Source organism: Hypanus sabinus, chromosome 15 (genome assembly GCF_030144855.1).
Source record: "Hypanus sabinus isolate sHypSab1 chromosome 15, sHypSab1.hap1, whole genome shotgun sequence".
Lineage (NCBI taxonomy): Eukaryota > Metazoa > Chordata > Chondrichthyes > Myliobatiformes > Dasyatidae > Hypanus > Hypanus sabinus.
The window spans coordinates 6,548,016-6,570,225 of record NC_082720.1 but is presented as its reverse complement, the minus strand read 5'-3'; the positions used below and the strand labels follow the sequence as shown (position 1 = coordinate 6,570,225).

Below are 22,210 nucleotides of genomic sequence, written 5' to 3'. Positions count from 1 at the left end.
GGTATTAATATTGAAGCAATAAAATGGATTCAACAGTGGCTGGATGGGAGATGCCAGAGAGTAGTAATGGATAACTGTTCGTCATGTTGGAGGCCGGTGACTCATGTTGGATCAGGGATCTGTACTGGGTCCAATGTTGTTTGTCATATACATTAATGATCTGGTTGATGGGGTGGTAAATTGGATTAGTAAGTATGCAGATGATACTAAGGTAGGTGGCATTGTGGATAACGAAGTAGCTTTCAAAGCTTGCAGAAAGATTTAGGCCAGTTGGAAGAGTGGGCTGAAAGATGGCAGATGGAATTTAATGCTGATAAGTGTGAGGTGCTACATTTTGGTAGGACTGATCAAAATAGGACCTACATAGTAAATGGTAGGACATTGAAGAATGCAGTAGAACAGAGTGATATAGGAATAATGGTGCATAGCTCCCTGAAGGTGGAATCTCGTGTGGATAGGGTGGTGAAGAAAGCTTTTGTTACGCTGGCCTTTATAAATCAGAGCATTGAGTATTGGAGTTGGGGGATGTAATATTAAAATTGTACAAGGCATTGGTGAGGCCAAATTTGGAGTATTGTATACAGTTTGGGTCACCGAATTATAGGAAAGATGTCAACAAAATAGAGTACAGAGGAGATTTACTAGAATGTTACCTGGGTTTCAGCACCTAAGTTACAGAGAAAGGTTGAGCAAGTTAGGTCTTTATTCTTTGGAGTGTCAAAGGTTGAGGGGGGACTTGATAGTGGTATTTAAAATTATAAGGGGGATAGATCGAGTTGACGTGGATAGTCTTTTTCCATTGAGTAGAGGAGATTCAAACAAGAGGACATGGTTTGAGAGTTAGGGGGCAAACATTTAGGGGTAACATGAGGGGGAACTTCTTTACTCAGAGAGTGGTAGCTGTGTGGAACGAGCTTCCAGTAGAAGTGGTAGAGACAGGTTCGATATTGTCATTTTAAAAAAGAATTGGATAGGTATATGGACAGGAAAGGAATGGAAGGTTATGGGGTGAGTGCAGGTTGGTGGGACTAGGTGAGAGTAAGCATTCGGCACGGACTAGAAGGGGGAAGATGGCCTGTTTCCGTGGTGTAATTGTTATATGGTTATATTCTCCCAATCCATCCAAGTCCTCCTTCAGCCTCCTCACTGCTTCAACACTGTCTGCCTTGCCACCTATCTTTTGTATAATTTTCCAAACTTGGCCATAAAGTTATCAATTCCATAATCTAAATTGTTGACCTATAAGGTGAAAATAAGCTGTCCTAATACGGACCTCTATGGAGCATCACTTGTCACTGGAATAGGTTCCCTTTATTCAGATTCTTTGCCTCCTGCCAGCCAGACAATCTTCTATCCATCTTCCCTGTAATACTGTGTGCTCTTGTTAAGCAGCCTCATATGCGACATCTTGTATAAGGCCTTCTGAAAATCCATGCAAACAACCTTCACTGAATCCACTGACGTTCCTTTGTTTATCATGCATATTGAAATCCCCCTTGACTAATGGAACATTTCTCTTATTTTCTATATTCTGTTGAAATTTATATCTCACATCCTGACTACTGTTAAGGGGCCTGTATATAACTCCCATCAGGATCTTTATACCCTTGCAGAACTCAGCAAGTCAGACAGCATCTATGGAGGGAAATGAACAGTTAACATTTCAGATCGAGACTTTTTTACTCCAGGTGAGGTGTCTTAACCTGAAATGTTACCTTTCTGTTTTCCTCAGCAATTGCTGATTGACCCGATGAGTTTCTTCATCTTTGTAGCTCAAGGAACAACTTTTTAAAATTATAGTTTCGAGATCTAGCAGTGTGCCACATTGCTCAACAACCTGCTTATTTAACCCTAATCATAGGACAATTAACCTACTGTCTGTAGACTCTGGGATAAAACCGGAGCAGGGGTTCCTAAACTGGCATCCACGGTCCCCTCATTTACTGGTATTTGGTTCATGGCATAAAAAAGGTTGGAATCCCTGCTTTAGATTATGTGGTTAAGTCAGGGGTCAGCAACCTGCGGCTCCGGAGCCGCATGCAACTCTTTGAACTCTGTGCTGCGGCTCCCCATGGTTTGTTAGTTTTTGAAATGTAATTCGAAATTTGAAGATTATGGTGATCTTGTACAATCTAAAAACGTTGTGGAGACCCCATTTCCTGGCACATCCGAACCGGCTCACAATTAGCCACCGTTCCGGCTAAGGGAGATAGCCTACGGGGGGTTTGTGAGTACGTGTCTTTTGGAGCATCCGCGCCTGCGGGGACGGGTTGAGGGAGGCTTTAAATCAAGGCTGTTTAGTTTGAATAAAGTTACCTTTGACTGCAGTGTCTTTATTTTAGCGCTGCGTGTAGCGCTACACCGCTACAACATGTTTTTTATCGCTATTAATATACATCACCACTGCCAATGCCTGACACCCGCCAGTGCGCGCTTTCTTTTAATTCTTCGATCCAAGGTAAGCTAACTATGGAGTAACCTTCAACCCAACGTCTTTTTTTCGGAGTTCAAAATGTTTTTGTTGCATGCAGAAATGTAATTTCGTTTTCTCTGCAGGAGTTCATCAATTTCATAAATGCAACACATTATAGTTTGTTTATACATAGCATAAAGACAAAAAAAACCCCGTTGTATGCAGTGTTATTTCATTTTAAATGTCAAACGGGTTTTGTGGCTCCCAGTGTTTTCTGTGGGAAATGGGTCCATATTGGCTCTTTCAGTGGTAAACGTTGCCGACCCCTGGGTTGTCTTTGGTATTATCATCTGATTTCAAAGTGCTGCTGTTTGTATGTTTTAGATGAAGTTTTGATAGCATTTCTGCAATATTCTGTGAAGGTCACTGCTTGGCACTGACTACTGAGTCATTGTTCATTAAGCAAAATGTTGTATAATCTTGCCTGGCATCCCATCTTTATGGGCACTTTTAAGCAGTGTCCTTATAAGCATCTTTTAATGATTAACTTATGTTTCTTAGAATACTTGGTTTGAACAATAGCTAACTTGTTTATCCTACAGGGCGATACTTTGATGAAATCAGTCAAGATACAGGGAAGTACTGCTTTGGAGTAGATGACACACTTAAAGCACTGGAAATGGGTGCAGTTGAGATTCTGATAGTTTATGAAAATCTGGACATTATGCGATATGTACTCCGTTGCCATGGCACAGAAGGTAATCACACTTTCTTTCATTGTAAGTTGTTGGGTGTCAGATTCAATGTCCACATATTGAATATCTGAAAATTAAAATACTAGTTTTACTGTGAACTTAGCTAAATAAACAGCCTTACTGTGTCATTTACTTCCCAGAAGAGAAAATCTTGTATTTGACTCCTGAACAAGAGAAGGATAAATCCCATTTCACAGACAAAGAGGTACGATTTCACTCTACATGTCGGTCATAAGAGATGAATGTTATGTGTTTGAGGTTTGGCTTTTGAATGTCTAGTTGAAAAATGTTAGTGTTTCAATGCAATGTTTGTAGTATGACAAAATGTTAATCTGTAATGCTGTTTTAGTGACATTGTGTGTTCAGTGCTGTGCAAAAGTCTTAAGCTCATGTATAGCTAGGGTGCCTAAAAGTTTTGCACAGTTTTGTATTTGTCAACATGGAGTGTGGAGTGAGTTCGTAAATCTGGCAGGAGCAAAGGATGTTGGGAGTGGCATGGGTGAAGTGCCATGGGAGATATGGTAGCTGAGGAGGAGTATCAGGTGGGGAATGGTGCAGGTGCAGGCACACTCAGCCATGAAACACCAGGCAAAGTCATTTGATTCCAAACAACTGGCTATTGATCATTACAGAATGTCTGGTGCTTCCCACTCCCTCCCCTCTCCCTTCTCCTTTTCCCAACCATGATTCCCCTCTCCCTGCCTCTGTTTCACTCTCAGTCCACAATAGAGACCTATCAGGCTTTTCACTCACATGAAATGTTTTTTTTTGCGGCAGCAATACAGTGCAGTACATAAAATTGCTACAGTGCTTTGCAAAAGTCTCAGGCACCCTAGCTTTATATATACAGTATATATATGTATGCCTAAGATTTTTGATAACTTAAATGAAATGTTCCTGAACCCTGGGTCAGATTTCTACAGCAATTTGGGCATCTATACTAATCCTATTTTCTTGTAACTGTTGCTTGTTGATTCAAATGTTTTAAGTCAAGGGTTCCCAGCCTTTTTTATGCCGTGGACTCCTACGATTAACCGCAGGATCTGTAGATCCAGGTTGGGAACCCCTCGTTTAAATTCTTAAATATTATGGGAACCTCTACTTTAGTCACTGATTTCCAGATTCCAGTTGTTGTATGGGTGCGGAATCTCTTCCTCAGGTCCTCCTAAACCTCTCATTTCTTAAACTTATATATGTGCTTTTGTGCTGAATGTATCTGCTATTGTAAAAAGGCTCCATCTGTCTACTTTATCTATGCCCCTCGTAATTTCATCAGATACCACCTCAGCCTCCACCACTCCAAGGGATACAAACTCGGCTTATTCAGTTACTTGTCAGAACTGAAACATTCCATTTCAGAAACATCCTGGTGATCATCCAGGGAGGATCTGCATTCTCTCAGACTGCATCATCTTCAAGTTAACAACATTAAATTCTATGTGTCATTGCTTTGACCATCTTTCCAATTGATCAAATTTGTAAGATTATCCTCACTATCAATAGCAACCAATTTTTTTGTTGTCTAAAGAAAAATTAAACTTGTTAAAGAAACCTTCTACATTCATTTCCAAGTTATTAATGTAAATTGGTTCATTGTCAAATGTACCAAGGTACAGTTTTTTAAAAAAGCTTGCATACTGTGCATACAGATCAATAAATTACAGTGGTGGATTGAGGTACTCCATGGTAAAGCATTAACAGGGTGTAAATATAATACTACAGTACAGACTACGATGCAGGTAGAGAGTAAGGTGCAAGATCACCACAAGATAGATTGTGAGGTCAAGAGGCCATCACATTGTTACAGAACATTAAATCGTCTTATTCTAGTGGGATAGAAGATACCCTTGAGGCTGATTTTACGTGCTTTCATACTTTTGTATCAATGTCATCAAGACAGGAGATGGTTATCAAGTTCAGGAAAACCTACACCACTCATGACCTTTACAGATGTGCAGTGGAGAGCATCCTAATAGGCTGCATTACTGTGTGGTACAAAAATGCACTGCAGGGGACAGGAGAGCTCTACAACAGAGTTAAAACTGCACAACGCATCACTGGCACCAGTCTAGCTGCCATCAAGGACAAATGTTCAGAAAAGTAGAAAGGCCAAAAACATCAGGAAGGGGCTCTGCAGCATCTATGCAACAACCACTAGACTCAACACTGTTACTTCCCCCAGCTGTCCAGCTGATCAACACTTCCATCCATTAACCCATCTCCTACCACCACTACATAAACATCACCTAATATGGATAGTCAGTCAATGTATATAACAATCATGTGTACAGTTGCAAGAAAACGTTTGAACCCTTTGCAATTATCTGGTTTTCACCATTAATTACTCGTAAAATGTGGTCTGATCTTCATTTAAGTTCCAATAATAGCCAAACACAATAACACATGAACAATTATATTTTTCTTGTCTTTATTGAACACATTGTTTAATCATTCACAGCCTAGGCTGGAAAATGTATGTGAAGCTTTGTATTTAATTACCATAGAACCATAGAACATTAGAGCACAGTACAGGCCCTTCAGCTCTCCATGATGTGCCGACCCATATAATCCTTAAAAAAAAAGTACTAAACCCACACTACCCCACAACCTTCCATTTTTCTTTCATCCATGTGCCCGTCCAAGAGGCTCTTAAATACCCCTAATGTTGTAGCCTCCACCACCATCCCTGGCAAGGCATTCCAGGCACTCACAACCCTCTGTGTAAAACACACACACACACACACACACACACACACTCACACTCACACTCACACTCACACTCACACTCACACTCACACTCACACACACACACACTCACACACACTCTCTCACACTCACACTCACACTCACTCTCTCTCTCTCGCTCTCGCTCTCTCTCCTGATGTCTCCCCTAAACTTCCCTCCCATAATTTTGTACATATGCCTTCTAGTGTTTGCTATTGCTGCCCTGGGTAACAGGTACTGACAATCCACCCTATCTATGCCTCTCATAATTACTACTATAACCCCCATCAAATGTTTCCTGTAGCTGCTGATCAGACTTGCACAATGCGAGGAGGAATTTTAGACCATTCATTCATACAAAACTGATATAGTTCATCAGTATTTCCGGGATATCTTACATGAACAGCCTTCTTCAGTTCGTGCCACAGCATCTCAATTAGGTTAAGGCCTGGACTCTTAACTTGGCCATTCCAAACACATTTTTTTTAAGCCATTCTGTTGTTGATGTATTCTTTGTCTTTCGGATCATTATTTTGTTGCATCATCCAACTTCTATTAAGCTTTGGGTGACGGACTGCTACATTCTCCTGTTAAATGTCTTGATACAATTTTGAATTCACTGTTTCCTCAACGATTGCAAGCTGTCCAAGCCCTGAAACAGCAAAGCCAAACCATGATGCTCCTTCCACCACCATGCTTCACAGTTGAGATGAGGTTTTGGTGTTGGTGTTCCTCCAAGCACAGCAGTGTGCATTTTAGCCAAAAAGTTCAATTGTTATCTCATCTGTCCACAGAAGTGTTGTGGAACATTCAGGTAGTCTTTTGCAAACTTGAGGCATGCAGCAGTGTTTTTTGGAGAACAGTGGTTTCCTGTTGTTCAGTGTTTTGTTTATAGTGGAAACATGAACAGAGACTTCTGCTGTTAACCTAGGGTTCTTTTTCACCTCCTTCAGCATTGCACTTGGTGTGACTTTTGCAGGATGCCCACTCCTAGGGAGAGTAGTTGCAGTACTGAATTTCTTCCATTTATAGACAATTTCTCTTACTGTGTACTGATGAGCATTCAGATCTTTAGAAATGCCTTTGTAGCTTTTTCTAGCTTCGTGCATTTCAACAATTCTTCTAAGGTCCTTTGAATGCTGTTTTGATTGAGGCATTGTGCACATAAACAGATCTTTCTTGAGAAGAATAAGCTCTGTCAGTAACCTGATTTTGTGCCTTTTTTATAGGGTAGGGCACCTCTACAACCCACACCTCTAATTTCATCTCATTGATTGGAACACCCGATTCCAAATAGCTTTTGTAGAAAGCATTAGCCTAGAGGTTCATACTTATTGAACCTAGACTGTGAATGTTTAAACACCATATTGACGTGAAGCAGTACACTTGGTTGCTTTTTTTGGCAGATTGTGTTTGTTTATTATTGTGACTTAGATGAAGAGCAGTGCACATTTTATGAGTAATTAATGCAGAAAACCAAGTAATTGCAAAGGGTTCATCACCTATTTCTCAAAACTGTACATTGTGCTTTATAGGAGTTGCGTTTATATTTGTATTTATTGTGCTTATTTGTGTTCTTCATGTTTATTGTCATTTTTTATGCTGCACTGGATCCAGGGTAACATTCATTTTGTTCTCCTTTATATGTGTACTGAAGAATGACAATAAACAGTATTGAATCTTCTGCCTGATGGGAGGTGGGATCAAAGAATGTCTGGAGTCGGTGGGGGTCTTTGATTATGTTCACTGCTTTACTGAGACTGTGAGAAATGTAGACAGTTCATGATTTTGTTTTGTGGACACAGCTCAGCACAACTTCCTACAGTTTCTTGTTACCATGGGTAGAGCAGTTGCTACACCAAACTGTTATGCATTCATATAGGGCGTTTCCTATGGTATGCCAATAAAAATAGGTGAGGGCCAAAGGCGACATGCAAAATTTCTGTAGCCTCCTGAGGAAGTAGGGGTGTTGGTGAGCCTTGTTGGCCATAGCATCTACATGTTTAGAACAGGACAAAGTGCTTTAACTTTAGTCGGCAAAAGCCAACAGTGAACAGGGTTACTGGTCATTTTGTGTGAGATTTTTGACACTTGACCCTTGGCTCATGGACAAGATAGTTGAATTATTAGTCCAGGATGTAGTATATTTAAATTGTGTTGAGGTAACAACCTGTTCGGATTAAAGTGATGAACAAAGTTATCTTACAAAGTAAACTGATTTTAATTTTCTTTAAAATTTAGACTGGCCAGGAGCATGAGCTCATAGAAAGCATGCCCCTCCTGGAATGGTTTGCCAACAACTACAAAAAATTTGGAGCTACACTGGAGATTGTTACAGACAAATCACAGGAAGGATCGCAGTTCGTGAAAGGCTTTGGTGGGATTGGTGGTAAGCCTTGTTCCTTGAGCTGTGAAGTGTATAAACAACCTGTTGAATTGATGATCACAAAATGTTGGGAGAACTCAGCAGGCATTTTCTTTGTGTTGCTCGGATTTCCAGCATCTGCAGATTTTCTCTGGTTCCTGTTGAATAGTTTTTGGAATTGGTATATGATCTGATGCTATTTTTGCCAGCCTGGTGCAATGAGTCTAAATTTATGTAGAAGCAAATTAAACACAGACAATAAAATGTTTCAAAAGGTAGATGTGTGGTAGAATCATAACTGCACATATTTAAGAATTAGACTACTTTTTCAACAGTCAAGCTACTGATAGCAACAAAAAATTAAAATAACTTCATAATAAATCAAATGAGTTATTGGCAAAGGTATTGCAATTTAAGCACATCATAATATTGGGGCAATTTTGCTTGTTATCTAATGTCAGTAGCCACTTCAGTATTCTCCCCTTATGTGTTGTTTTTCAAGGGAGATGTTTTGTCTTACTGATCATTTGCATCCTCTCTCATCAGTGAACCAGCTACATGAGTATTCCATTAGACATCTTGTGAAACATTTGCTTTGCTCAGGTTGTCTCGTCTTGTTTGGACAATTCCCCCATACATAGTTGTGCTGAAAGTTGATTCCTCTTACCTATTTATTGCAGCCCAGGTTCCTACCATTTTGTTCACACCCTTAACTTTGCAGAGGTGATGTGACCAACCTTAGAATGAGTAAGCTCAGCATACTTCTGAGATATTGATCTGGGAATTATCTTTAAAAATCTTCTAAGCCTTAAAGTATAGTTTTTTTTTAGCCCCTCTTCTTACCTGGTGGATTGTCCTTTTATGGTTCAATTACTTTGTTATACAAGTGAAGTGAATTAACTTTACTGTTAGTTAATCCATTAGAGATACTGTTACTAAAGATGTATATACTTCCTCATCTTGAGAATCAGAGATCCTTATTTAATTTAATTGCTTCTAGGTATGTCGGCAAAGAAATTCACATCATTGTAGACAGTTTGCAGGTTTTTCTTTAAATACAGCTGTTGCAAGAGCAATTCAAAATCTTCTATAACTTTGTTGAAAATTTTAGTATCTCCTTAAAATTTCCCTTGAGTTCCCACAAATTCTAAGAATACAATGTATGTGCTTTCTAGGTTTGTTGTTTTTCCACATGTATAAGTGTGTGTCAGACACGTGTGTGTGTGCGTGTATGGAATCTTGACTGAACATGATTATTGTACTGATAGATATTGCAGCTCTTAATATTTCACAGTTATCATATTCCTGCTTCTGAATGAGCTGTCCACTCTGCAAGTGTTGTGGAATATAGAACTAAAACAGTACAGCACAGGAACAAGCCCTTCATCTTACAATGTTGTGCCAAACCAATTAAATTAGTAATCAAATGGATAATCTCTATAGCCTACACAATGTCCCTATCCTTTCGTTATCCTCACATTCTAAACATTTCTTAAAAGTCTCTGATGTTTCTGGCTCAACCACTTTCCTAGCCAGTGCATTCCAGGCACCCACCTGTGTGAAAATGAATAAACAAGTAAACCTGTCCCACATTTCTCCTTTGAAATTACCTCATCCCATCTTAAATACATGTCTTCTGCTATTAGACATTCCAACCCTTGGAAAAAACTACTGTTTATTTATGCCTCTCATAATCTTATAAACCTCTCTGGCACTTCGGAGAAAACAACCTAACTTTGTCCAGCTTCTCATTATAACACATGCTCTCTAATCCAGGCAACATTTGGCATCTTTTGCATCCTCTCCAAAGCCTTGACATCTTTGCTATAATGTGATGACCAGAACTGTATGCAATACTGCAAATGCAGCTAGCTAAAGTTTTATAAAGTTATTATTGAGTCTATATTTCAGATTCATTGTTTGCAACGTGCTGTGGTTTTGTAAGACATCACTATAATTAATGATTTTTTAAAAAAAAACAGGTATTCTGCGATATCGTGTGGATTTTCAAGGAATGGAGTACCAGGGAGATGAGGAAGACTTTTATGACCTGGATGACTACTAGGTAGTCTGGAATTGGTCTGGTTACAGGTGCCTAACCCTCCAACATCCAACCCAAGAAGTGAAGATCCACAACAGAGTAATCAATCCCTGCCTTAGAACAGACATTATCACAACTTGTGATGTCTAAATACATTCGAGATGGTGAATTAAAAAAAACAATAACACACATAGATTTGTCATAGTGTCAATACAGCAGCAACACCAAACTACTGTTCTTCATGCCAGTTTGGACTAATCTTTTGAGGAACTTTTTTTTTAGTTTTTACTTCAATGGGATTTTTTGTTGCTGTTGTATTTTATGAAATTGAAACATTTTTTACCTCCATATGTAGAGGCAAATAATAAAAACAGAATGCTATTGAATTTCATTTCTGCAGGCTGAATGAATATAAGCTCTGTTTTTCCCCTTGGAAAGAATTTCTATATTAAAACAAATGGAAATCTTGATCAGCTTGTGTAGTGAATGACCCGTTTACATGGGCACCAATATACATGTTTCTACCTAAAGGGGGAGAGTGAAGAATATGCCTTTTGCTATGTACGTGATTAATATTAATCTCCAGGTTAAAGTAGTGGGAGGTAAATTTTCAAGTTTGCAGTTGGGGGGGCGGGGGAACTGTCTTGTGATTTTGCAGAGGGAGCAGAAAAGAATCTGATATTCTCTTACTAAGAATGAATATTTATTGGGAGGCTTGAGCAGAACTCTAAGTTTGCTCAAAACTCAATTTTGCTTTCTGTTTTGCTGAGTTTTTCTGATCTGGTTTTACCATATATGTCCTGGTGATGACCACTTTTGTGGATACTTAATCCCTGAGCAAGTTTCATACCTGCAGTGGTCCTGCTATTTTTAGATGAGCATTCCTGTTTTCTTGACAAATTAAGGCCAGCCTTCGGCTGTTTTTGTGTGCAAAATCCACTAAGTTATAACTTTGGTTTTGATCTGTGTGAAGGTGTATTGCATTAATAGGATCCACTCCATATTGGGGTTTATTGTTGCTACAGAATGGACTTGTACTGGATGCACCCTAGCAGTCACACTACAGGATATGCGTTCTATTATGTTGTCTGTAGACACTGTTGGAAAATTGATGGGATTGCTTCAAAGAAATTAAGACCTAAATTCTAGCAAACTCAGCCAGGCACTCTCATGAAACTCTTGCGTCACACACATGGCAGAGTTGGGGTTTTCGTTTGGGGAGGCTCTCATTCTAAAGCCCCCAGTGTTGTGATTCAGCCTACAAGTTGACATAGCACAAGGAGGGTTTCTTACTTTCTCCAGTTACTTGAGGTTATCAGAAAACTTTTTTTTACAATCTGTTGACAGCAAAAAAAAATAGATCATTAAAACTGCACAGAAAGGGTTCATATTATTACAAAGAGAGTGCTTTGAATATTGATTTTGGGCTGGAGCTGTATTAAACTGTTGGATATGCTTTGAGAAATTAATAGGGAACAAATGTCAAAAGAGCCTTGTTAAGTAGCTAATTCACTGAATTCAAAATAGTCTAGGTCTAGCAAATTATCATGCCTGAAGAAATCACGTTAATAAACTGAGGTGGTCATTTGGATTATTGGGTTGCATCACATGTCGAACATTTAAGTGCTCAAATGTGGAGTATGTTTGTAAGTTAGTGGTGTGATTGGTTACTGGTCATCTTTTGCATCACAAGCAGTGTCTTTGTGGTGGCTTGAACTATGCTCTGTTGGAATCAATCAACCCCAGCTTCTCTAGCTAGTGCAGACCAAAAGGAAAGCAGTTTTTTTTAAATCAACTGGTTTGTGATTATTTTTAAATGTGGTATTTGAATAATGCGGAAAGATGGATTCTGATTTGTACAGATCACCACATCAACACCTTAGCTCCTTACTGCTTGAAAGTGTATAGTGCAGTTCATAAGCCACTAATATCAGGTTCTGTTCTGTCATACATCTAATATATAGCACCATTGCCATTAATTACAAAGACCTTCCTATTCCATATGAGTAGTGATCTTTGCAGTTCTACTAACCCTGTACAGATCCCAAGATCTTTCTAAGTAGATGTATATTTAATTTAGCTCAGTTATACAAAGTTGGCAGTTTAAAACCAGTATACTACAATGGTTCTGTTCTCACCATTAAGATTTGAATATATTTTCAAAATTCTCCAAATACAGAAATTTGCAGCTTCTGAAATAGTTTTATGTTGAAATATCCACATGTTTTGTTTCAAAGCAGTCAAAATATCTCATGCTGAATATATAAAGTAGAATTAAGATTTTCCAAATATTGTATGATATGTAATGATTGCAATTGTTTTTTTGTTCATTTTGGCCTCTGAAGTTTTCAGTGCTTAAAAGGATTTGTGTAGAACTCATGTTGAGTTTGTGCACACTTGCAATGTTCTATTTGTCCTCTACAGTCTCTGTCAAAAGGGAGAATTGTGGTGGACCATGCTTTCAGCACTTGAGTTGTGCAAACTATGTAAATGGGGCCATTTTGATACATAAAACAAGGATATATAAAATATATATATTTACATTTTCAAATAGCCCACTGCTTGGTATAAAAGGTATGTATTTGAAAGTATGCAGCTCTTTTTGTAGTTTTAATGTTTACTATTTAAGTTTGGAAATGATGCCAAAATGTTTTTTTGTATTCCTTCGACCACTGTATTCTCCAAGCTGTTGAATTCACAGAAAGGGGTAGATTTCAGCTTTTATGCACTGCAGCCTCTGCAGAAAGGTCCCAACCAGCAACTTGGTGTTGTGATGTACAGAAATGGAGAAGAGTATTAAAACCATATTTAAGAATATCTTTTACTTGAGTTTTTTTTGGGGGCGTTTGGTCAATGTCTAGCTAGGCCATTACAAAATGTATTTGATTCTTGGTTTTTGATGTACATGCTGTCTTCTGGTTCTTGTTTTCACAGACGACTTTGAGTTGATTTTGTCCATAAGTCAGGAAATGCACAAAAATCATTCTGTGGTAACCATATTTCCACAGTCATGAATGGTACCAAAACCACATAAGACTGATATGATAGAGCAAGTACTGAAAGTGAAGTAATGGAGGAAAGTAATTCTCCTTTTGGTAGGAATGAGCATTATTTGTATGTTCGATCTTTGAAATTAATTATTATGAGAGATTGCTTGTATGCAGGGGTGTCTAAAAGTTAGGTATTCTTAGCCCATAGAGAACTGTTAGTGTAAATAATTGGTCTTTGTTTTCCTGGGGCCAGTTATCCCTTGATCGATGCTGGACTGAAATGATCATTGAAGTTAGATTTCACTCAATACTCAATGATTTGGTGTCGATGTCTTACACATATAACACACATGAGATTGAGGCTGGTATTTAGCCAGACACTAATGAGAGTAATTGTTTTGGATCCCATGCATATGATTGGGGTAGGATGTCTGCAAGTATTGAGCATGGGGCCAGTGTTGAGAAAAGTCATCGCAGACCTCAAATTTTCCCTTCCCTAACAGTCACCTGTTGTGGGTTGTGTTCATACAATGCTTCATTCACAGTGCACTTGAAAAGGAAATGTGTGTGAGGGAACTGTGAAGGTTTTTTTCTGCTTGCAGCAATAAGTTGTTTGATCATTGAGCTGGGGCAGGTGCAGCAATAAAAACATTCTGAAGATAGTATCAGAATTAAGTTTGTGTTAGCAAGATGTGAAGAGGGCAGTAACCAGTAAACTGGGGTTGGAGCCAATTTGTTATTCGCTTAAGAGATAATTCAGCAAAAGTGGGTTGATATCCTATCAGGAAAGTCAGAGCTGAGGGTAACATCAAAGGAGTTCTTCATGAGGGTTCAGAGCAAATATGTTCCCATTAAGAAAGGCAAGGATGCCCCCACACCCCAGAAATTCTAGGTGTTGAAAAGCATCCAGTTTAAGATGAGAATGAACTGAAACTTGTGATCTGCTGCTGGAAAACCAAGGAGTATTTAAAAAGAAAAGTGGAGATTCATTTCAAAATGAAGTTATCAAAGTAAAAGATGCATAGAAATTATGCGAAACCTTTAAATAACACAAAAGAGTTATTTAAAAAACCTTTATAAAGAACACAAAAGAGTAACTCCATTCCTGATGTCTAATTTCATACTTCGATGCAAAATAGAAGTATAGATTATTAAGTCACAAGAATGAGAACAGCACAAGAGACCTCTATTTGACATTTAATCTGTTAGAGCAGATTCAATGTAGTTAGTTCTGTAATCCTGCACTTTCATCCAGCTACCTTTTTTGAATACTACACTTGAAACTCCTTATCTGCCTGCAGAATACTTCCCCTTTGTCAATGAATCTAGATTTTTAGCATCCCTCTCATCCTACAATTTTCATAAGGGGAATAGGAAGACAACATATCTTCAAGTAATCATGCCTACAAGCACAGGAGCAACTCTGTTCTGTCCATAGAATCAGTCCCCTCCCCACCCCATAACCAGAACTGTTTTAGCCATTTTCTTTTACCCCTCTACATTTGAACCTTTTCTGCCTCCATTTTCATTTCCTTTGGATCATAACACAAGTCATGAGCAGAATTAGGCCATTTGCCCCATCGTATCTGCATTGTTATTTCATCATGGCTGATTTTTTTTCAACTCCCATTTCCTGCTTCTTCCTATAGCATTTGACACCCTTACTAATCTATCAACCTCTGCTTTAAATATACTCAATGACTTGTCCTCTACAGCCTTCTGTGACAATAAATTCCAGATTCACCACCTGGCTGAAGGAATTCCTCATCTTTGTTCTAAAGAACAGAGGTGAGGAGGCTGTCCTCTGGACCCTAGACTCCCCCTCCACAGGAAATATTCTCTCTATGCCAAGTCCATCTAGGCCTTACAATATTTGATAGGTTTCAATATTTTCATTATTCTAAATTCCAATGAGTACATCAAATGCTCCTCATATGTTAGCCATTTCATTCCCAGGATTATTTTCATGAATTTCCTTTGGATCTGCTCCAATTTGAGTGCATCCTTTATTAGATAAGGGCCCAAAACTGCGCACAATGCTTTTCCATCTGACCAGTGCATTATAAAGCCTTAATATTCTTGCTCTTGTATTCTAGTCCTCTTGAAATCAATGCTAATATTGTATTTACCTTTCTTACCATCAATTCAACCTGTAAGTTTGCCTTTTAGGGAATCCTGCTTGAGGACTCCCAGGTCATTTTGCCCATCTGATTTCTGAATTTGCTGCCCATTTAGAAAATAGTCTATGCCTTTTTTCCTTCTGCCAAAGAGCACGGCTATGCACTTTATTCTATCTGACACTTCTCTGCCCATTCTTCCTTGGTTCTTCTGCAGACTCCTGCTTTCTCAACATTATCTGTCCCTCTGCCTACTTTTATATCATCACAAACTCGACCATTATCATCTCTGTCATTCACATAATTGCTTTTTTCATGTTAAATGCCAGTCTCAACACTGACCCCTGCAAAACACCACAAATCTGGTGTTCTGTCTCTGACATTTGTCTTTGATTTTTCTCCCACAGGGGTCCTTTCAATTTAATGCCACATTGTTAGTGCCAATAAAAGGGAATGAGTCACCATTCTGTGAACAATGAAGGCCAAAGTTCTATTTGGCTTCCTAAGTACTTGCCTTATCTTTATAATAGCTTCCTATGACTCATTATGAGGTCTCCATATCTCCTTGGAAAGATCACATAATCTTTCTACCAAATATGTTTGGTGTAACCTTATTTTCCCAGCCATCTGAGTTTGATTCTGGCTTTTGGTGCTGCCTGTGTGGAGTTTGTATGTTCTCTCCCAGGTGTTCTGGTTTCCTGGGATGTTTGAGTTGGTTGATGCTCAATGGGGATAAGCATTTATAAGGTGTAGCAAGAGGAGGCTGTGAAGGAGATCTATGGGTTTACAAGGGTTTCAGATATTTAATTATTAGGATATTGGCTACGCTGGAATTGCTTTCTGAGACAGAAAGGAAAAGTACTGTGATCAAAGACATTCTGACTGAAAGACCAAAATGAATGGGAGAGCCTATTGATGAAGACGTCAATATCTACGTGGCACAAATTTGAGAATGGGGAGAGGGAATGTGCAGAGTTTCTTAAACGAGAAAATCTGCAGGTGCTGGAAATCTAAGCATAATGCCGAAGGAACTCAGCAGGCCAGGCAGCAAAAGAGTCTTGGCCCAAAATGTCGGCTGTACACTTTTCCATAGATTCTGCCTGGCCTGCTGAGTTCCTCCAGCTTTTCGTGTGTGATGCAGAATTTCTTTATTATCAAGGTTCAGGGGAGCTGGCCCTCAGCTAAAAGTACAACATAGGCAAAACCCACCCCTGATCTCCGTACAGATCACGAGATAATTAGGATAGTTTCAAAGCTCTCTGTGCTAAATGCCAACATTTTATGACTAGAATAATAATACAGCCTCCTTCAAGATTAAAGATTGTCCTTATTTGTTACTTGTGCATCGCAACGTACAGAGAAGTGTGTCTACGTTAACACAGTCCAAGAATGTTCTGGGGAAAGTTTGCTGGTGTTGCCATGCTTTCAGTGCCAAAATAATATCCCACAACTTAATGTCTGTGTAATGTGGGAGAAAACGACATGGTCATGGGGAGAACATACAAAATCCTTACACTCAGTGGTACGAATTGAATCAAGATTGCTGGTACTGTAAAGCATTACACTAATCACTATGCTACCATGCCACCTCATGAGGATTAGAAGACAGTTCAAGTAGAAAACATCTGCTTAACTATTCAAAATTAATCTTTTTGACAAGGATGTTGTTTCAAGCATGAGTTAAAGAGCTTTCACCTTAAAGCTCAGTATAATGTCTAATGTATCCATTTAAAGCCAAAATGTGTATGGGTAAAATGGTCCCAGGTATACAGTAGTTCAAAGTTTAATCCTGTGGCGACCCATTTCCTGGCACATCCGAACCAGCTCACAATTAGATAGCCTACGGGGGTTTGCGAGCACAGAGCTTTGGAGCCTCTGCGCCACGGGGGGCAGGTTGAGGGAGGCTTAAAAGTGAGGCTGAAGATTTCGAATAAAGTTTTTTCCTTCGACTGCAGTTACCGATTCCATGTCGTAATTTTAGCGCTGCGTGTAGCACACCGCTACAATTGGTGACCCCGACGGTCCAAACGATTTTTGGACCAGAAATGACCGCCGCCGCCTCTGTTCGTACGGTTTCGTTGAAACTGCCGGGTTTCTGGACACAGCGCCCGAACCTATGGTTCCAGCAAGCCGAAGCCCAATTCCACATTCGCCAGATCACCTCAGAAGACACCCGCTACTACTACGTGGTGAGCTCCCTCGACCAGGACACAGCGGCCCAGGTCGCGGAGTTCGTACAGTTGCCCCCGGCAGACGGCAAGTACACGGAATTCAAAGCCCTGCTCCTCAGGACTTTCGGACTCTCACGGCGCGAGCGGGCTGCCCGTTTACTGCACCTGGATGGCTTGGGCGACAGACCTCCATCGGCTTTAATGAATGAGATGTTGTCTCTCGCCGACAGACACACACCCTGCCTCATGTTTGAGCAGGCATTCCTGGAGCAGCTGCCCGAGGACATACGTCTGCTGCTGTCCGACGCGGATTTCAGTGACCCCTGGAAGGTGGCAGCCCGGGTGGACTTGCTGTGGAACGCCAAAAAGGTGAGCGGGGAGTCCATCGCACAGATCTCCCAGCCACGCTCCCGGCAGCAAACCAGTCCAGGCCCGGCCGCAGAGCCCACCAACCCCCGGCCCAATGAACACTGGTGCTTCTACCATCAGCGGTGGGGCGCAGAAGCCAGCAGTTGTCGCCCGCCCTGCAAGTTCCCGGGAAACGCCAGGGCCAGCCGTCACTGATGGCTACGGCGGCTGGCCATCGGGATAGCCTCCTGTATGTGTGGGATAGAAGGTCGGGACGCCGGTTTTTGGTCGATACTGGGGCTGAGATCAGCGTTTTACCTCCGACGAGTTACGACACCCGCAGCAGGGCACCGGGTCCCCCCCTGAGGGCAGTACAGTAAGGACCTATGGCACCCGTCAGGTGCAGCTACAGTTCGGCTCCAGCCAGTTCACGTGGGACTTCACACTGGCCGCCATAGCCCAACCGCTTCTGGGTGCGGATTTTTTGCGAGCTCACAGCCTACTGGTCGACCTGCCCAGGAAGAGACTGGTACATGCCGAGACCTTTCAGACGTTCTCCCTGGGTGCAGCCCAGTTGCCAGCCCCTCAGCTCGGCTCCATCATGCTGTCCGACAACGACTTCACCAGGGTCCTGGCGGATTTCCCATCGGTTCTGGCACCGCAGTTCACAGCGGCTATGCCCAGGCACAGCGTACAGCACCACATCCCGACCCAGGGACCACCCCTCCACGCCCGCGCTCGGCGGCTTCCCCCGGACAAGCTCCGACTGGCGAAGGAGGAGTTCCAGAGGATGGAGGAGTTGGGGATCATCCGGCGGTCCGACAGCCCATGGGCCTCCCCCCTGCACATGGTGCCCAAAGCGACGGGAGGCTGGAGACCATGCGGCGACTACCGCAGGCTGAACGAGGCTACCACACTGGACCGCTACCCTGTGGCCGCATATTCAGGACTTTGCAGCAAACCTGCACGGCGCACGGATCTTCTCCAAGGTAGACCTCGTCTGAGGGTACCATCAAATCCCGATGCATCCTGACGACGTCCCCAAAGCGGCTCTCATCACCCCGTTTGGCCTTTTCGAGTTCCTCCGCATGCCGTTCGGCCTGAAGAATGCCGCACAGACGTTCCAGCGGTTAATGGACGCGGTGGGACGGGACCTGGACTTCGCGTTTATCTATTTGGATGACATCCTCATAGCCAGCAGCAGTCGTCAGGAGCATCTGTCCCACCTCCGTCAACTCTGCGCCCGGCTGAGTGAGTACGGTCTTACAATCAACCCCGCCAAATGCCAGTTCGGACTCGATACCATTGACTTCCTGGGCCACAGGATTACTAAAGACGGGGCAACCCCTCTGCCCGCTAAGGTAGATGCGGTCCGCCACTTTCCCCGACCCACCACGATCAAAGGCCTTCAGGAATTCATAGGTATGGTCAATTTCTACCGCCGCTTCCTCCCTTCAGCTGCCCGGATCATGCGCCTCCTGTTCGCCCTGATGTCGGGTCCGAGCAAGGACATTACCTGGGACGAGGAGTCCGCCGCCGCTTTCGTTCAAACGAAGGAAGCTTTGGCGAACGCCGCAATGCTAGTACATCCTAGAATGGACACCCCTACCGCCCTCACAGTGGACGCATCTAACACGGCAGTCGGTGGGGTGCTGGAGCAACTCATCGCAGGTCGCTGGCAACCCCTGGCGTTTTTCAGCAAACACCTGCGGCCACCCGAGCTCAAGTACAGTGCTTTCGACTGGGAACTGTTGGCGCTCTACCTGGCAATCCGGCATTTCAGGTACTTCCTAGAAGGTCGGCCCTTCACCGCGTTCACGGACCACAAACCGCTTACCTTTGCGTTTACGAAAGCGTCCGACCCCTGGTCGCCCCGCCAGCAACGCCACCTGTCCTACATCTCTGAATACACGACGGATGTCCGGCACGTCTCGGGTAAGGACAATGTCGTGGCGGATGCGCTCTCTCACCCTACCGTTCATGCCCTTTCCCAAGGGGTAGACTTTGAGGCACTGGCAGAGGCGCAGCAGGCGGATGAGGAGATTCTGAGTTACAGAACCGCAGTCTCCGGTTTGCAGCTCCAGGACCTCCCCGTGGGCCCGGGTGAGAGGACCCTACTCTGTGGCGTTGCCACCGGCCAACCCCGTCCCGTCGTCCCGACAGCCTGGCGGCGCCGTGTTTTCAACTCCATTCATAACTTGGCGCATCCCTCCATCCGGACAACTGTCCGGATGGTTTCCAGCAGGTTCGTTTGGCACGGACTCCACAAACAGGTCAGTGAATGGGCCAAAACATGCATGCACTGCCAGACGGCCAAGGTGCAGCGGCACACCAAAGCCCCACCGCAGCAGTTCCATCCCGCCCACCGGCGTTTCGACCACATTCATATGGATATCGTGGGCCCCCTGCCAGTGTCGCGCGGAGCGCGGCACCTCCTGACTATCGTGGACCGGTTCACAAGATGGCCAGAGGCGGTCCCGCTCACCGACACCACCGAATCTTGCGCCCGAGCCCTGATCGCCACCTGGATATCTCGCTTTGGTGTACCGGCCCACATTACCTCCAACAGAGGCGCCCAGTTCACCTCCAGCCTGTGGTCAGCTATGGCCAGCCTTTTGGGGACTCAGCTGCATCACACCACTGCCTACCACCCACAGTCGAACGGGCTAGTGGAGCGTTTCCACCGTCACCTGAGGTCGGCCCTCATGGCCCGCCTGCGAGGAGCCAACTGGGCGGACAAGCTTCCCTGGGTCCTACTCGGCATCCGCACAGCGCCCAAGGACGACCTTCACGCCTCGTCGGCCGAGTTGGTATACGGCGCGCCCCTGGTCGTCCCCGGGGAGTTCCTACCAGCCCCACGGGGGCAAGAGGAAGATCCCGCAGCAGTCCTGGGCAGACTACGCGAGAAGCTCAGTAACCTGGCCCCCATACCCACTTCACAGCATGGGCGGCACCCGACCTGCGTACCCAAAGACCTACAGAACTGTAAGTTTGTGTTTGTACGAAGGGGCAGGCATCGGCCACCGCTGCAGTGGCCATACGAGGGGCCGTTTATGGTGCTCCGGAACAACGGGTCCACGTTCGTGCTGGACTTTGGGGGGAAAGAGGAGGTTTTCACGGTGGACCGCCTCAAACCGGCCCATGTGAACCTGGCGCAACCGGTCGAGTTTCCGGCACCTTGGCGCAGAGGCCAACCCCCCAAGCAGGTTCTGGCCCAGACTGTGGACATTGGGGGGTGTATCGCCGGTTCTGGGGGGGGGGGGTTATGTGGCGACCCATTTCCTGGCACATCCGAACCGGCTCACAATTAGATAGCCTGCGGGGGTTTGCGAGCACAGAGCTTTGGAGCCTCTGCGCCACGGGAGGCAGGTTGAGGGAGGCTTAAAAGTGAGGCTGAAGATTTTGAATAAAGTTTTTTCCTTCGACTGGGAAAAGGTAGTGGCTTAGGCTGCACACTAGATGGCGCTGCTCTTCCAATAATCGGATTTGTCACAATATTTTAGCCTTTCACACACTTCATTTAACATTAAATGTAGGCAAAATACTCAATTGCCATCTCCAACAGGAGAAATTCCATAAATATGCCTGTGATTATTGCTAGTATTAACTTGCATTCCTCAGCATTTACACCCAGATTGATCAGAAAATGAACTGCACACTTGTACCAAAAGTCAGAGGCATGATGGAATACCCTCCATTATCCTGGATAATTGCAGCTCCAACTTAAGAAATAGAATAATTTCCAGGACCAAGAGGCCCCTTGATAAAATCACTGTGAACATTCACTCCCTCCACTATTGGTTCACAGAGGGACTTAGCTACGTAATCCACTGTTCCAGTGCACATCCCAACTAATGATCCTTGTCCCTAAGGAGAACAAGGGCAATTAGCACATGGGAACACCAAGCCTGCAGGTTCCCCTTCAAGTCACATGCACAACCTGAATTAAGAAAGTGCCATTACTGCTTCATTATCACTGGGTCTAAATTCCAGAACTCTCCAACAGGGTTGAGGGAGACCTTCATCGGGTGCCTGTAGCGCTTCAAAAAGGTGGCTCACTACCATCGTCTCACAGATTTGCATTGTGTGATGGTCTTGCCACCACACTTAAGATTCAATTAGTGAATAGAATAATACAATTCCTCGACTCAATGTTGCTAAAATGTTTTAAGACACATATCCCTTTACTTCGAGCCATGTACAATATCATTCACAATCCTGAATCCAGCCTAGATAATCCACAATTATATATCTTGTCACTTTCTAAATGTGACAGATATTCTACA

At 42.9% G+C, this 22,210-nt stretch overlaps 1 protein-coding gene across 1 annotated transcript in view; it reads left to right on the top strand.

The window, feature by feature from the left end:
• LOC132405284 (eukaryotic peptide chain release factor subunit 1) overlaps positions 1-13,113 on the top strand; it is a 44,085-nt gene extending 30,972 nt beyond the window's left edge. The window contains exons 7-10 of the mRNA XM_059989968.1: positions 3,016-3,171; positions 3,309-3,373; positions 8,134-8,281; positions 10,240-13,113. Of these exons, the coding sequence (XP_059845951.1) occupies positions 3,016-3,171; positions 3,309-3,373; positions 8,134-8,281; positions 10,240-10,322 (452 nt within the window). The 3' untranslated portion in view covers positions 10,323-13,113. The remainder of the gene's footprint in view (positions 1-3,015; positions 3,172-3,308; positions 3,374-8,133; positions 8,282-10,239) is intronic.
• Positions 13,114-22,210: the final 9,097 nt, after the last annotated feature.